This window comes from Hydractinia symbiolongicarpus, chromosome 4 (assembly GCF_029227915.1).
Source record: "Hydractinia symbiolongicarpus strain clone_291-10 chromosome 4, HSymV2.1, whole genome shotgun sequence".
Taxonomy (NCBI): domain Eukaryota; kingdom Metazoa; phylum Cnidaria; class Hydrozoa; order Anthoathecata; family Hydractiniidae; genus Hydractinia; species Hydractinia symbiolongicarpus.
In genome coordinates this window covers 20,809,794-20,827,123 of record NC_079878.1, presented here as the reverse complement: position 1 = coordinate 20,827,123, position 17,330 = coordinate 20,809,794, and the positions used below count along the sequence as shown (strand labels likewise).

The following is a 17,330-nucleotide window of genomic DNA, read 5'->3' as shown; positions in this document are numbered from 1 at the left end:
TTTGCAAGGCACGAATTTTTTTAAGCACATACTGAGCATATTGTCCAGCTGTAGTGAATCCTTCTGATGTGTGTTCTGGGTTTTTAATTACACCAATGAGGTTTCTATTTCCTTATGAATAATAAGACTTAATTAACATCACTATGCCGTTTAAACTTGTCTAGTGTAGTTATACCTTTAGTTTTTGTTGTTGTTTGCTTATAAGGCAAAGTTTAAATTCAAAATTTATTTTTAAAAAGCATAACGTAAGCACACTCTAAGCCTCATTGTGTTTTTCGCGTAAGCATATCCAAGCCTGATTTCGAATTTTTACTTGCTCACAAAAATGTATTTGGTGAGCAAGTATAAGCTTTTTATGGAGCAGAACGTAGAAAGAACAAGTCGATTGTGCCTATGTATTTTCTTTATAAGCACTCAGAATTACGAAATAAATACGCATATGCTGATGACAAAGAAGGATTTAACAGAAAAGAAATTAGCTATTTTTGTGTTCTCCCCAGGAGCGGATTACAAAAAGGCATACTGCGTGAATATTTTTGGGTCAGAAAGTAAAGGTTTGCTGTGTACACCCAGGGCTGTTTTTAATTTTTCAGAATTGCGCTTATAAACCCCAGGCCTGCTTTAGAAATGAAGTTTCTGCGATGTAATTATCTATTATCTAAAATATGTAACATTTCGTGCCCATTGAACGATACAATTAGCTGTATACGGATGAAGTAGAATACCGTCTCCGTATTTCAGTGAAACCATTTTAACTCTGGGATTTACTAAATTTTAAACTTATTGTATGCAATACATTTTCCGTATAGCAAGTAGTCCAAATATTTTCCTTTATGAAAGCCTGTTTCGCGCAGTGCTTGTAACATTGTATAACGTCTTTCTTGATCACACCTAATAAGAGATACTATGACGTATAAGTGTACTATTTGACGTCAAATAAAAGTGAGGACAATAAAAATTTAATAACTTCAACATTTCGAAATGGCAGGAAAAACACGGCGTTCGCAGAGAAAAGGGAGTCACAAACGTGGAAAGAGACAGCAGAATATTTCAGAAGGAGAATGTAGGGATAGCCTTCCCGTGTTGAAACCTAGAAGTGAAAAAGAAATTGTGGGGATTCCTTCCCAAGTACACCGCGATGAAGAGCGGATGAAAGTTGTACCAATAGGAAGCAGTAGGTAAAGGGTGCTATTTACTTTCTTCCTTGTGAAATACAAGGTTTCTTTCTTTACTTCGGTTTTCCTTATCTCTTGTTAAGCCTTGACCTCGTCCCTCTTTTCTGTCTGACAATCTCAAAAAAGGAGAAGAAATACCCTTCCCGCCGTCCAAGAGCGTCAGAAAGAGCTCTAGGGACGAGGTTATTTAAGCCTTTCACAACCATTCTTGTCTTATTCTGTTCATCAATTGTGAGACGAGGAACACTTTTCATTATAGAAATAAGACTTAGAATGTTAAATTAATTCTGCGAATTGAAAATTTTGCAAGGCAATCATTATAACTTATGAAAGTCGACAATTAATTTCAAAAAAATTCGCACAGGTACTTACTGACAATCAAACGGAGCCTGCTTAAATCTCAGTTCTCCTAAGTTAACTTATCTAACAAGCAAACAACTTAACAGTTCGTTAGGCCACATACGGTCTTAGTTCAAAAGCTAAACGCGTTAAGTGCGCGCTAAAACATGCAAATGATAGGCGCGTATAGCCCTTAATAAAATCGATATTATTTTCACTTAACGCTAATGTTAACAATGACACCTTGACGCTGTTAACCTCGATACACGATTTTTTTTTTATAAGAAACAAGTTTGTAAGAAACCTACATGTAGAATCTTCAAAAATCAAGAAACTTTTACTACTACATTCTATGTCTATTTCTGAAATAAGAAACTTGTTTCTAACTAATTCTTACAATTAATTGAAGAAGATGTTACAATCATCACTAGGGAGAGACTTTGAAAAGAAAAATGCTCTATTTTTTATTTTAAAACCAACTAGTCCAAAGATTAAAGAAACTTTTAGAACTACTATTTATTTGATATAAAAAACCCTTATTTTACTTGGAAAATTAAGAAACTAAATAAGAAACTTTTAGAACTAAAAACATGGAATTTCAGCCTACAAATAAAAAACATTTAGAACTAGGCCCTTTGACAGGTTCTTATATAAAAAAAACGTGTAGTGTAAACGATATATATTAAAAATGAAAAGTTTTTTTGATTTAATAGTGTTAACTTGAAATGCTATAAAATTCAAACATTAACCTTAGCAACTTCAGCGCATCTTTGAGGTCGTAATTAATCCTTAGCAACTCATTAGAGTGCTGAAAAAAGTGTATTAAGTGCCTGCAAAACCTTGAAAACCCGAAAAGCGGTTAAAGTCTTTTCGGGTTTTCAAGGTTTATTCTTCTCTGTTTTTATAAAAGGCTACAAACACAACGAGTTGCTATGGATGTATATCATGTTTTTGTAAACCGGATTTTTGAGTGTTTTTTGCTGGAGAATGAGGGGTATTAAGCAACCTCGTCCCCAGGATCTTGTGGCTCCTGACCCGTTATTGCAAAACTTCATTAACACGGCAAAATGCCCTGGGAACGAGTTTAGTATTAAAACCGGGTGGAGTAGTGTAATTTAAAGGTTTTCGACGTCCGGCGGACCCCCCGTATACTGTTTGACACTTCCCAATTGATGGTGTTTATCAGTTTAGTGGAATATTTTTGTTAAACTTGTAGTAACAAATCTCTTAGATTTCAAATATTGCCTCCAATCGAAACGACGCGTCCTGGGTCACCTAAGATTCAAATGAACCAAAGTACGAAATCACTAGCCTATGAAATCTTATTTGAGAGGAGCAGAAGTAGACTGGAAAAACAGAATTCAATCGCTCTTCCTCCTATCGCATCTTCTGATGGCGTACCGACTGTCGTAAATACATTTTTAAAGAAAAACTACGAGCGGTTACGAGAGGAGCGAAGTGGTAAATGTCGAAAACGGGCGAAAACACACACGCTATATAAAGATATCGATCGAGGTGACGCATGGGAACTACTTAAAGCAGAAAAAATTCGAAACAACGAACTACAGAAGTATCAAGCCAAACTTAAACGAGAAAAACTGTTAGTACAACAACAGATGATGAAACGGCAAAACGCTGGCCAAAGAGTCGCACATCGTAATGTAAGTACATATCGAAATAAAGTTGTTTTTCTTCTTACAGACACTATGAGGAGACTTGAATGGATAGGACAATTTGTGGCTTGCCTCAAGTGTAAACCTACACTTGACTCGTCAAGTTTCTTGATGGAAAACCTACTTAAAATTTACAAACAATTTAAATTTATTTGACTTTGGCGCCTCTTTCCTCTATTTCGGACCTCATAATGAAAATCCATCCACTTCAATTTACTCTCCCCAAACTATGAAATTTATCACCACCACCTCCTTAAGAAACACCGATCTACAATGAAGTTAACATGAGCAATTAGGAGATATTGTATTAGATTTTAGCACTGCTTATATGGGATATATTGAAGTTGGTAGTTCACTGTTTGTATGTTTCTTTAGAAATCTTCAGCGAAGAACTACGACGAATTATGCTCAAATGATTCTTCGTCTGATGATTTTCCTTAAACATTTATTTTTTAAGAATAAACAAATATCGTAATTATGTTTCTTTCTTTCTTTTCTGTAAATGACGTGACCTATTTTAACCAATCACTGCAGAAACCATTCTCCTTAAAAATTTCTGTGACAATGAAAATCACTTCAGCGTGATAGAGTTTATGAAACTAGTGTCCAAGCTACACTTTCTCCTCCACAAGTATCTGAATGCTTTGAGCGAGACCCTAGTTCTCCGTTAGTCAACATTTATCGACGAAGGAGCGTAATATAACTCCATAGTTCGATTGTCGAACCAATAAGACTGATGGATTTGCGCGAGTGTTAAAGTCCCCTCAAGTAATGTATAATTTTCGTTTTCTACTGTTGCAACAAAAATATTAAATTCGTCATCTTTCGAGCTACCGCTTGTTTGACTATCTTCCTCTTTTACTAGCAAGGCATGACGTACGGCTAAATAGCGGCGAAGATGAAGGACTGTAGCATTAGATGTTGTTTTTAGATATCTCGCTCCAGGTAAGCCCTCAGCAAAGTCTGGGTGTGGCTGAAATACTACTTCTATATCGTTAAGTTCTTGTGACAAAGGTGTATCGTCACTAACTTGTGAAGAGGAGGGCGCATCTTTCTGCTTTCGCTTTGGTGTCTTTTTACTGGTCATGACGGTGGGCGTTGTCGGGCTATGTGGCGTTGATGGTGCTGTTGAATCATTACTTTCTAAAAAGCGTTCGTGGGGACAATTTATATGATGCTAGCTTGTATATATCATTTTCTTGACACATTGATATCAGTCTCCTGACTTAAACAGTAATTTAACAGAATAGAGGGTGAATTACAAAAAAAGGAATATTTCATTAATTCGAAATAAATGTGTCCCTAAAACAACGCCTTTCTTACGCAACTTGACACCCTATATTAAGATATCTAAAGGCACTTAATTTTTTTTGAAAGAAAACAAATTTGAGGCGTAGTACTCATTCTAGGCCCTCTACTTTTAGTCTTTACTTTTTCTAAAATTTTATATTATCGATATATTATATACAAAAAGATTCCTTTTCAATATGAGAAAAATTAAAAGCTAAACCAGCTAACATATCTCAAAAATACCTGCCACTTTGTTGTATTATGATAAAACTATTAAGCATTAGGCTAAAATTTAGTCTCAGATGCGGCACTTATTTTGAGGGTGGTGAATTAATCATATTAAATAACTAATCTTCTCAAACCTTCTGTGTGTATCTGTTCGTCTGCTTGCTGGCGCATGGCTTCTGCTTGCTTGCGTTGCTGCTTTAGCATTCTCTGCAGACGATTTTGAGCTTGTATACGTAAACCTTCTTCAATACTACTCGTCAATGCTTGCTGATTTGTATGTTGGTTTAATTTCTCAAGAACTTTTTCTTGATGTGCCTCGTACTCATCCCGATCGGGATAGATCTAAAAAGAAAGAGAAACACTTTAGTAAACAATAGAAACAAATCACAGTAGAATCTCCCTAAAGACGTACACTTTTATAAGACCTTCCACTTTCCTGTCCCAGACAAACATATTTTTGTTGAAAAGATAAGTTATTTTCCTTGTATCTAATTAACGTCTCAAGGACAAAACTTATTGAATTTCCGCACCCGAAGGCGAATGAAATTCTTTAAAACCGTCGTTTTTTTTCCTTTCGGAGCATTTTTTGAGAAAAAATCAACCCTGGGATTTCACGTTCCTCTGAGAGAATAGTATTGGTATAACTGACTAACTAACCCTGTTTCAAATGGTCAATTGCAACGTCACAGATTTAAACTTCGTACCCAAACTCCATAAGTACTGGGAAGTCAACTAAATGACGTTTCAGGCCAAATTGGTATTTGTTTTCGAGAAAATTTCGCACAGTTAACAAAAAAAAGTATGCTGAACATGATGGTGACATTAAAATTTTGATTTTTCGCCACCTTAAATATCATTTTAAGCCAAAATTGGTCCAAAATTTAAAACTACTTTATTTTCAACAAAATTTGGCACAGTTAACAAATAAAATATGCTGAACATGATGGTGACATTAAAATTTTGATTTTTTGCCACCTTAAATGTCATTTTAGGCCAAAATTGGTCCACAAATTAAAACTACTTCATTTTCAACAAAAATTGGAACATTTAACAAAAAAAGTATGCTTAACATAATGGTGACATCAAAATTTTGATTTTTTGTTAACTAAATGCCGTTTACAAGTATAGTATAATAATGTGAGCATATTTTGATGCCGAAATAGTGGACTCTTTAAAATCAGAAAGATGGCAAAATTTTTTTTGGCTTATTAAAAAAGCCAAATCCTAGTTAGTTGATGTCAACAAAATGTAAAATATTTTGACTATCTGCTCGTTGCCGATAGCTGTTACCAATAAAATAGGTGACACCCATACTACTTTTTTGGTTTACCTGAATCTGAACAATGTTATCACAATAAAAAAACAATAAATAATTATGGGGAAACCATTGTATTGTATACATCGTCTGTTACCTTTTCTATTAATGAGTCAAAATTTGGATCGGGTCGAAGAGATCTTTTCGAGATTAACTTTTTTCTACAAGTTGGACATTCTTTGTTCCCAGCTCTCAGTGCTGTAATAATACAATCATGACAGAAGCGATGCAAACATTCCTTTGTTGTCATTGTTGATGTCAACATGTCCAAGCATATTGGACACATCAGTTCACTATGCAAGCTTCTTGGAGACAAAGCTATTTCAGTCTCATCGGTAACCGCTTCCTGAGGAGTTCGATGAAGTTCATACATACTGAGCTCCCATGATTTAGGTGGTTGGAATGCTTGTCCAGACTGAGACATCTTGATTAGTTAGATTAGAGTGATTAGTTAATGCTAAATAAGTTTAAAAATATTAGTCGCATATGTATCTGTACAATACAAGAGAAAAGTAGTATGTTTATTGTGAAAATGAGATATACCTTTATGTTTCAGCGGCAGCAACAAACTTAAAGCATCTCTAAAAGTTACTTTTAGGAAACTCAGTGGATAATTTTCATGATAACTGAATTTACTAATTATATTTTCTGAAAAAACTGACAAAGTATTTTATTTTTCCACATGGGAGATTTTGTCTATATATCAGGAGGCTCCTGTTTTGATCAAAATTTAGAATTAGATATTTAGAGTCAGAATGTTAGATATTCATACAAAACTAGTTATTAATTAATTGATCTTTTAGTTATATACTTTACTAACCCTAACCCTAACCTAGTTAAAAAGCTTTCTTCAAGGATATTAACATGCAAACGAATGTGTCAGAGCAAACCTGAATTAAAAATTCAGCATGGTCAAACTTTACACTCTTAAATAACAGGAGAATTAATTACATTTGTTTGGGTGAGTAAATGAGATTTATAGAAGAAGTGCTTCTCAATAATGAACATGTGAGCATAGAACAATGGAAGTAACCAATAAGTATTAGTATTCTGACCGCAGAAAATTTGTTTGCTCAGCTTAATTTCTCTCACCTTAACTCTACTTATTTCCAGGTGTTAAGAAAAATTACGCTGGGTCTCCTTGCTACCTAATGGATCTTTATATTAGCACCCGACCTTAAGAAATTGTAAGATATCTAATGAACCCCTTGTCAAAATAAACCCAAACTTTCACTTTGGTATGTTCTTCATATTTTCTAGCTACAACATGTAAAAATGAAAGGAATCAGAGATAATATGGTTGGTAGCCATGAGTGAAATAACATGCATGGATTCTCATGTTTCTCATAATACTTATGTCATGAAAGCCACAGCCAAATGAGGAATAATATTTCCTGCAGAACAGCTTATAGCTAGATCCCCCGTTCTCTTGTGGGAAAAGCATTCAGAGTAAACACCTAATTAGGCTGAGGTGGCCTGATTACGTAACTCACTTAGTGATGAGTGATAATTAGGCAACCCATGGCTGAACTATAGCTAGGTGAGTAAAAACATAGAATCATAATTGCTTAGATCATGGTAAATCAAAAACAGCTTCGACCATGATCAAATATCATTCATAGAAATGTCAGACCAAATATTGACAGCTTATTTGTTTCAAATAATGAAACTTTAGCATGCAAAATAATGTGCCCTTAAAATACAAAATGATACGGTTAGCATGCAAATGAATATGGTGGATGATACATCATCTGAATCAGCGTCACATAACCCAATTAGATTGTTTTCTTGTTTTGCAATAATTTGACCACCTGCAAATTAAAGATCGAAAAAAACATTCTAAAATCATAGTCAAATAGACTATCCATTGTAACCTAAAGAATCACTGATATTTTCTCAAAAGTGTTTGTAGGGAAACTTTAAAGCTTTTAACAGCTTTTAACAGCCTACAAGTTACAAATTGCCTAGTTAGTCTATGATGTGTTGCCAAGGTGATATGGCAAGCTACTGTAGCCTAATTAGGTGTTTACTATAACTGGAAAAGTCACCGGGTCCTCTACGTTACCTTATCATTTTCTGATATTATTGTCAAATAATTTTTTTTACTTATAGTTCTTTATTCTCCACATACCAAAGAAATACAAATATCTAATTTGAATAATATTTTCAAATCTGATGATTGGCTTATTTTCAAAAGCCTTGCAATCATAATTATTGATTTTGCACCTGTAGCTAGATAACTGTGGATTTGAACCTGTGATAACTGTGGCTTACAGCCATGCAAACCTTCACTGGTGCAATGACATAGAGAATGCCTGAATTATTCTATTTTTACCTGTTTTTAACTTTGTACTTTGTACTTTTAATTTTCTGACGAATAACGATGTAATGTCAATGTGCAGAAATGTATTCATTAAAAAAAAATAATAATAAAAAAAATAAAAAAAATAAAAAAAGAAGAATGTAGCAAGTTTAAAAATCTATATCATGAATCTAACTTTTGTGGAACTGGGGGAGCAATAGATGTCTCAGCGATTATCTCATTTCTGAGAATTTGACATGTCTTTGCATGCGTGAGAGCTTGGAGGAAAGTACGATGGCCCCTATGGCTCACTTCTCTTCTAAATCAAAAACACTTCTCTTCTATATAACGAAACACTTCTCTTCTGTATTTTGACACTTCCCTTCAGTATTTTGACACTTCTCTTCTGCACTTAACACTTCTCTGCATGTGGCTCTTTACAACTTGAATTCTAAAATCTGGTCCGCAATTTTACATCATTGGTCCGTAGTTTTAACCTTTTGTGAGGTTTATTACACGGGACCAGTCCCCTCGCCATGTGTCATATTTTTCAACCGTCGTCAAGCAAGCATGAGCATGAAGTCTGTGGTACGTGAAATTGTTAAAGAGGAGCTTGAAAATGCCTGCTCGTCCCTGACAGCAACTACAATAACACCATCAGCCACAAGGTCTTCGCTGTCTTGTGTAGCTAACACAAGTCATGCTAGCAGTAGTGGTAGAACAAGTAACGTATCAAGTAGGTTGACCCAACTAACCACCATCAATGAGAAAAAGAGTGGAAAATAATTAAATCATATGGAGTTGCCGTAAATAGAACAACTGTGATGGAAATTCTGAGAGAATTAAACCCTGAAGGTGTTTCTTCAAGAAAAAAGAAAAGATTAAGAAGAAGAAATTATTGCGTTCCTTGGCCAGATTTTTTGTGGCATCTTTGACGGGCACGACAAACTTAAGCCGTTTGGTTTTAGTATCCATGGTTGTATAGACGGTTTCTCCTGTCGGCTTATTTGGTTAGAAGTTAGTAGAACGAACAAAAAGCCTGAAGTTATTACAAACTTTTTTATAAAATCTATTAAGCAGTTAAATCGTCTTCCAGCAAGAATAAGGTCTGATGATGGTACTGAAAACTGTATTTTGGAAGCTGTTCAGATTGCATTAAGATCTCAGCATAATGACAAATATGCTGGCACTGGCAGTTTTATTGTTGGTGCATCAACAGCTAATCAAAGAATCGAATCTTTTTGGTCACAACTTTCAAAAGACAGACCAAGTTGGTGGAGGTTATTTTTTAGAGAACTTGCAGACTTAGGATTTTTAGATGCCGGTGATGCACTCATTGCTGAATGTGTACGCTACTGCTTTATGGATTTGATCCGAAGGGACCTTAATGAATTTGCGATTCATTGGAATCAACATCTGTTAGCACCAAGCAAAGGTGCTACTGCTCCCCCTGGAAGGCCTGATACCTTGTACTTTGTTCCAGAATTATATGGTTGCGAGTCTTTTAAAAAAACTTTAGATCTTAATGAGCTAGAAGAGTTTAGCGAACTATCTGTACCAGATCACGATAATGAGCCTGAATTTATTGAATTTGCGGAAACAGTTCTTCCAATGGAGGGTTTCTCCAAACTTAAGCCAGAGACAGCTCATGAAGCTATTGATTATTATATCGCCTTGATTTGTGCAGTAGAAAGATATATGTAATACAACACCTGTAACAATGTAAAATGCTTGGATTTTAGAAATATATATCTTCTTTTTTGAAAACCACGAGTTCTTTTCCCAACAAACATCACAATGTTTATTGCTGCAAAAAAATATCTTGTTTTTTGAAAACCACGAGTTCTGTTCCTAACAGACATCACAATCAATGTTTATTCCCGCACACTAGATAAAAAAAAACTATCTCGTATTACGCTTCTGGAACCGTATAAGAATATAGCTTAAAATTTCGCAAAGTTTTTCCCGCGAAAAATCTAACTTTGTAGAAACGTTCATATGCACCCGTAAGAATTTATGCAAACTTTACTGGGTCCAAAATTTCCTATGCGCAGGGCCTGGGGTGTGCCATTTATTCATAAACAATATTTGAATAAATTCATATATTAAGGACCAGATTCAGTCTGGGAAATTTTCGAGCTAATGGAAGAGAAGTGTTTTGCACTTGGAAGAGAAGTGTTTTGCACTTGGAAGAGAAGTGTTTCGAACGGAAGAGAACTTTAGGTATCAATCATTTTTATACAGAAGAGAAGTGTTGTTATACAGAAGAGAAGTGTTTTGACTAAGAAGAGAAGTGTTTTTATTGAGAAGAGAAGTGAGCCATAGGGGCCATCGTAGGAAAGAATAACAGTTCTGACGAGCCAAATAAGCACACTTACACATACTGTTCTGCCCAGATTGCGAAAACGGCCTGTTTACAACCGGGACAGCCGGATTATGTACACATGATCCGATTATGTTTTTTTTGCACTGGTTATGTAGTGGTGACCGGATTATGAACGCTGATATAATGGCTGGCCAGGCAGGCTGTGATTGGCATTTTCTTCGAACTTATGTGAATTAAACATTCTCTGGAAGATAGAACACCCCTAAAAACTAGACATGGCGGAAGAAAAAAGTCTCGACGTAATTCTTAGTATAAACTAATCTTGTAGTAAATACATTTCAGCATAATATACTTTGAAGTAACTAAATTTCACGGAACCTAAATTATTCTTTTTGCGGGAATTAAGTTTGGTGAAAAGTTATTAAACTTGCGAATCCCAAAATTTAGTATTTGCCGCGAAATTTCGTTTCATTTGAGAGCAACAACAACTTTGCTAGCAGGGCTATTCGCTTGTCAGAAGTGATTACGAATGATATAAAAGCGGTCGGCCCCGATTATATTTGTTCTATAAGTCTGGAATAATATTTGACTGTCATACATAAGCCGGCCTTCCCCGATTATGTGCGTTCTATAATAAGTGAGAAATAATAGAAAAATGCCATACATAAGCCGGTCGGCCCCGATTACGTTCGTTCTATAAGTCTCGAATAATATTTGACTGTGTCATACATAAGTCGGCCTGCCCCGATTATGTTCGTTCTATAATAAATGAGAAATAATATTACACTGTCGTATAAAAACTGGCCTGCCCTGATTATATGTCCCTTTTATAAGTGCTAAATAATATTTTTTGAGTAATAAGCCGGCCTGTCCTGATTATGTTGCCCTGATTATGTATTTTCTGCCCTGTTCTTAACCGGTGCAAGCTGCCGTACTTAATCAGGCCGATGTTCATTATCCGGGCAGAACAATACCAATGCCGTTTTCAACTCCGTATTCAGATAGAACCATTACCAGTTCATCGGTCAACTTTGCACGGAATTGGCCCAATATACGCCAATCAACTCCGTGTAGCTGCAAACGGCCATAAACCGTCCTGCATCCTTGTTCCCCCATGGTCTCTTGACCCCTGAACCGGCCTATCAAATCAATTAAAAATGCAAAATATCTTGGAAACAAGGTTGACGTCACTTGCCAACACAAAGGCTGTTTCAGCGGGAAATGTTTCGAAAACTTAAACTGCGCATATCTAAACTTTTTTCTGAATTAGAACTGGGAGGAGATGCGTTAAAAATTAATATTAACAGGTAGCTGAACAATCTCATTCTCATATCCAGAGCTTTCATTGAAATTAGAACCTTTATCTTAGAGAGCTCTGGGGTCGAGAATGGAACAATCTCTTATTTTATGTTTGTCGTATGACTTATCTGAACTCTTTAACTCTTTTGTCTCTCATAATGGTGTTACACATCACATTTTCAGCATACATTTTTGTATCATTCATTTCTAAACAGTATGTTCTTGCTTGACTACCTATCCAAACTAAATTGCCGCTATTAACTAAGTGATTTTTAATCCAGTACTTGTATTTTTTACTAAATAGGTTGGCTAATTTTAATTATTAGAAAAAAGCATTATATATATCAAGTATAGAAATCTATATGGCTGAGATAGCCGAACGTTTTGTGGAACTGGGGGAGCAATTAATGGGTCAGCTATTATCTTATGTCTAAGAATGCATAAGAACAATCGTTCGCACCTTTTACTGATGTGCCGGTATTTGAGAGAACTCAATTTTATTATTATTTTATTTTGTTTAAACCAATGATGTTTTTGGTGGGGCCTAATTGGACATGTGTTGTGTAGCTACTCAAATTTGACTTATCTTAAGCAGTACATCAAAATAGCAGTCTTTGCTAAATTAGCAATTTTTTCTGAATGAAAAAGCAAGGCAGACATTGGAGTGTGACAGCAGGAAAGAGAAACATGTATTCTGTCTATTATCAGTCCCCTTAGCTAAGTGAGCTAGCTATGCTGGATGTACTAGCTAGCTAGGGGTGTCTACGGAATAGAGGTTGGAGGATGATATTGGATAAAATTAAGAGACAATGGTAATAATCTTCATGTTTTTTTAATTTCGCGGAGTAAAATTAGATTTCTCGATAATAATATTTAATTGTGACGAAAGATTTTCAAATATGATTTTAGCAGCAAATGGAATTGTACTATTTTCTAATTTTCTAATCTCTTAAAAAATCACAAATTATCGACTTTGCAAATGGTAAATTATACAATATTCCCAAAAAGTTATTATCCTTTGAAAACTAGCAGCCCTCTTGCGATAAAATGATCTCCGATACATAGTACAGTGGAATCCCTCTAAAGCGGACACCATTGGTGCAAAAAAAGTGTCCGCTTTAGAGGGATGTCCGCTTTATAGGAAGTTGACCAAAAAATTAGTTTTAGACCTAATTTTGACCAAAAAAGCTTTTTTTGTAGTACTGGCGGGTATCATGGGGTGACTTGCAACACTAGGGTAGACGGCTACATCAATAGATTTAGCTTATCGAGCAAAGAACCCAAGTTGGCTGTGTAAAGTAAGTTTAGCAGCTCAAATTTGTCGGTGTTGCAACCAACCTTTAAGTGTTGCTAAGGTTATTAAACTAAGAAACTAAGAAACCAAGTTATATTACGAAGATATATTTCATTTATCTTATAGGTCTTTCAATACACGTTTTTCTCCCTATTTGAAATAATCTTTGATTGAGGATTGTTTTCTATTTTGAAGCTGAAGTTCCTCAATCTTTTTCGTAATGGTTGACAACATTTCTTGGCATGTATCATCAAAAATAGTAGATCGCTTAATTTTATCAAGCATAGTGATTAGCTCGGTGAAACCAAGCATTTCTTCTTCAACCACGTCTTCACTCTCATCATCATCCTCGGAAATCTCTTCGACCTGACATGCCATCTCTGGATTTTCAATTGCGTTAATGCTAGCTTCTCGGATTTGATGTCGCCAATTTATTTCTAATTCGTTAATTCTTGGCTCCGAAGCTGGAACATCGGCGTCAAAATCGATGTATTCTGCAGCAGACATATCTTCATAAATTCCTGCCCAGTACCAATTAATTGGTGTTGAAAAGGCAGTTGAGTGGGCCGAGAAAAATATAAGGAAAGTGTTGGACTCGGTAAATAACAAAACTCAAAGATGTACTAAGTAAAATGGTTTAAATTTTAAGAAAAAGTGACATTTCATCTCGTTATTTTTCCATTGTCCGCTTTATAGGGAGTGTTTATAAGGGAAACTGTCATTTGGTGCAAAGATTTTTGTCCGCTTTAGAGGGCTGTCCGCTTTATAGGGTGTCCGCTTTAGGGGGATTCCACTGTAGTACGGAGCATCATATCTGCCAAAAATCGCACCGCTACTTTCACTGCTTCTTTATAACGTCCTACGGGTCTCTTGGACATCTTGCTGACCTCCAGGACGTCTTACGGGTCTCTAGGCCGTCCTACAGATCTCTAGGACGTCCTAGAAAATAATCACGTTGTTTTGTTGCGTCTACGTATAACTAATAATATTTGATGCAAATAAGATTTGTTTGAGCTTTTATTTTTATAGCACTGTCGTATTTGCTCTAATGTCTGTGATTACGAATATTGACATTATGGCAAATTTATATAAACAAGGTGTTGCTTTCCTTTGAAACAGACACAAAAATATTGATTGTGGCAACAGCGTCAGTCGAAAAGGTAAGTAATTGAGGATAGAGTGTATTATTTCCGCATTGAGATATCCAAATCCTTTTTTTACTTATGTAGCTAACTACACAGCTATTAAAACTAAAATGTTTAGGCAGCTAAACTGTCTTATCGTCCACTTTTGTTGTTTTATAGATCTAGATATAGATGTGTGGTCAATCCTACAGTAGATACATTGAGAACCAACAAGGTATAAGTAACTGTTAATTTTATTTTCATACCACTCGGTGCATAAAAATATCCAAATATTTTCTTAACTTAATGTCTCGGTGGTAAATGCTATTTCTATTGTCGGTTTCAGATGGACGGTGAAGCTAGCAATGCATCGACTGACGAAATGCTGAAATCATAAGTACTGGCGGTTCAAGAAACCTTTTCTCACCTCCGGACCTTACTATAAGTGGTATAAAAACACAATTGCATGAAGCTTTCTCTCCGAAGGACAACAATCCAGTTTTAGGGTCATTGACCCTATTTGAAACATACATTCCTATATTTCTTTCCTAATTTTGTCACACATATGAAACAGAAACAAGTAATGACCCTATAGCCGACGGCCTTTGCAGTTATAACGTCTTCAATAAGCCAAAACCACATAACCTATTGGCATTATGTTCAAGAGTTACGAACACTGCTTTGATAAACAGACCATAACTACCAATGAAATATATTGTTAAAGGTATGGGGTCATTTTGGGAGAAATTAAGTAAAAGTATGATTGATTCACTTTATTCAACCTGTACCCAAACTTCAGAATCACTAATTGAACAGATTTTTCCTAATGAAACATGCCCACAGAACCAGATAATCAGCATTTCACTGATTTAACGTAAATATTATTGCTGTCGTCGTAGGGTCCCTGATCTTGCAGGTCCTTGAAATAATCGATCGAAGATTGAGTAGTATTTCATGTCAAATATGACCACCACAGCTCTATTTGTTCATTTGATACAGATTTTCCGTATTTAAAACTGTTACAACCACTCCATGAATCATGATGATTTATACGAAGGAATCGTTGAATGCTGCGTACATTCACATTTTCTGCCCTCCTATCATCGCGAATCAATTTTGGCAAGGCGCATAAAGTCTTCACTGCGTTGGTATAAGAGTGAGCTATAAGAAATGGGTTCTTGTGTGTCTGAAACAGCTAACCAAATCATCTTACGACTGAAACCATAATTTCTCCGTGGATACAAATCCCAAAGGGTTTTAATTTATCGTTTTTGTCAATGTGCAAGACATAGTTCGGACTATTTGCTCTACATTGCCTTATTTTCAGCCGATTGTTTGTTCTCCATTCAGTCCATATAGGACTAGCTCCATTAAAGCTGGTCTAACTAACCTGCTTGGTACTTGTATTCATACTTTCTCTTTATTCCTTTAAAAATTGATGCAAAATTCTGATACTTAAATATTATGGTAGCGGCGCAAAAGTTCTAGAATTTCTTTGTACTGATGTCAACACAACGAAAAAAAATGAGTGATAATGTCTCTTATGGAGTTCCCAATACCTTAACTATCCATAGCTATTTCCCAATAGCTAAAGTAAAAGAAAATACAACTGACACATTTCTGAATAAATCTAAGAAACAGGAAAAGCCATAAAGACCCACTCATCACAATGTGATCTTTGCAAGTCCCTTCTTCTCTATTTCCCTTCTATTAACCGAAATCCTCACACAAAGTGGATATAACAGACAAAACGCACTGCCGATCATATCTTCTTTGCTCAAAAGCTAAAATATTTTACTTTAAACCTGGTTCCATGTGACTTTTTCTAGAGTTCTAAATTCGAGAAATCTTTGGGATCTTCTAGAAGTGTACAGGCATCCCATAGAACTGTAGGACGTCGTAGATATCTTTCGGGCGTACTAAAAATCTGTAGGACGTCCAAGATATCCCTTGGACGTCCTAGAGGTCTGTTTATATCCTATCTACGTATAATTTTCCACCTTGGTCAGGAGTTGATGGATTAGCTGAGAGGTAGGAGTTGGCTTTAAATTGGCTTTCGTAAGTTAATCTCTTCACAATAGATCGAAAATTATTATTAAGTTGAGAGTGCAAATCATCTCGTTTGTTAGAGAAGTAATGATTGCTTACATTTTGAAAGTAACTCAATCGTCAGGTTTAAAAACTTTAGTTAGCTTTTTGGTATGATCTTCTTTTGGAGAATAAAGGAGAAAGGAGAAAGTAAAAAAATTGAAAATCTAGAATATCATTTTTATTAATGATTCTTATGATCCATTATATTGATTATGATCCATTACATTTACATAAAAATATTGTCTGTTCCACAAGTTATTACATGGTTAAAACAATATTTGACCATGTATGTTGAAAGATTTTTAAATTGTATTGCTTTGTCCCCACTAGGCGTTTAAGTGCGTATATCCTATTGAGTATGATGCATCGAAATGCAGTTTAGGCCAGGGATGATAGCATGCCTCCATTAAAGACGCACTCAAACGCCCCAAAAAGAATATTAAACATGTATGTTGTGGTTTAACCAGTAAAGAGACCAACAGTAAACAAAGTTGTCTTGCATTTTGACAAAATAGTTCATTATTGTGACACAGTTATAGATATTATTTTCAAAAATGAGAGCAATAAAAAAACCTCCTCGTCCCAAGACCTTACTTAACGGCCGGTCTTGTAGTCAAAAAGTCACTAAAAAAGACTAATGAAAATAAAAATAAAAAAATAAAAAACATATATTATGTTTTTATACGATAAAGTCACATGAAAATCATGCCCCAGTCTTTATCGCTTTACGAAAATTTACTCTTGGTAGTATGTAGTATGTCCATATAGTAATAGTTTTTAGGAACTGGCAAATAATAAAAAAATTTGTCATGGAAGGTGTTCTAAGAATGTTGTTTAACTTTTTTCTTACATAAACACATTCATAATTCATTCA

The 17,330-nt window shown here is 35.2% G+C and overlaps 2 protein-coding genes across 2 annotated transcripts; one reads left to right on the top strand and one right to left on the bottom strand.

Moving 5' to 3' along the window:
- Positions 1-665: 665 nt before the first annotated feature.
- On the top strand, positions 666-3,890 carry LOC130641762 (uncharacterized). Its single transcript, XM_057448708.1, has 3 exons — positions 666-1,178; positions 2,746-3,175; positions 3,563-3,890. The coding sequence occupies exons 1-3, from the start codon at positions 982-984 to the stop codon at positions 3,626-3,628; spliced, it is 693 nt and encodes a 230-aa protein (XP_057304691.1). The 5' UTR covers positions 666-981; the 3' UTR covers positions 3,629-3,890.
- On the bottom strand, positions 3,477-8,290 carry LOC130641761 (E3 ubiquitin-protein ligase RING2-like). The gene is made up of 4 exons (XM_057448707.1): positions 6,564-8,290; positions 6,118-6,477; positions 4,840-5,047; positions 3,477-4,330 (listed from the first exon to the last, which is right to left on the bottom strand). The coding sequence occupies exons 2-4, from the start codon at positions 6,442-6,444 to the stop codon at positions 3,855-3,857; spliced, it is 1,011 nt and encodes a 336-aa protein (XP_057304690.1). The 5' UTR covers positions 6,445-6,477; positions 6,564-8,290; the 3' UTR covers positions 3,477-3,854.
- Between the last annotated feature and the right edge of the window lie 9,040 nt (positions 8,291-17,330).

Bases quoted from the DNA above. Each gene is read 5' to 3' on its own strand.
- LOC130641762 (XM_057448708.1), top strand. From the start codon at position 982: ATGGCAGGAAAAACACGGCGTTCGCAGAGAAAAGGGAGTCACAAACGT. The intron at 1,179-2,745 runs GTAAAGGGTGCT...CAAATCTCTTAG, and splicing joins GTACCAATAGGAAGCAGTAG to ATTTCAAATATTGCCTCCAA. The intron at 3,176-3,562 runs GTAAGTACATAT...ATGTTTCTTTAG, and splicing joins AAAGAGTCGCACATCGTAAT to AAATCTTCAGCGAAGAACTA.
- LOC130641761 (XM_057448707.1), bottom strand. From the start codon at position 6,444: ATGTCTCAGTCTGGACAAGCATTCCAACCACCTAAATCATGGGAGCTC. The intron at 5,048-6,117 runs GTAACAGACGAT...CTTTCTTTTTAG, and splicing joins TTGACTCATTAATAGAAAAG to ATCTATCCCGATCGGGATGA. The intron at 4,331-4,839 runs GTTTGAGAAGAT...AACGCTTTTTAG, and splicing joins CGAACAGATACACACAGAAG to AAAGTAATGATTCAACAGCA.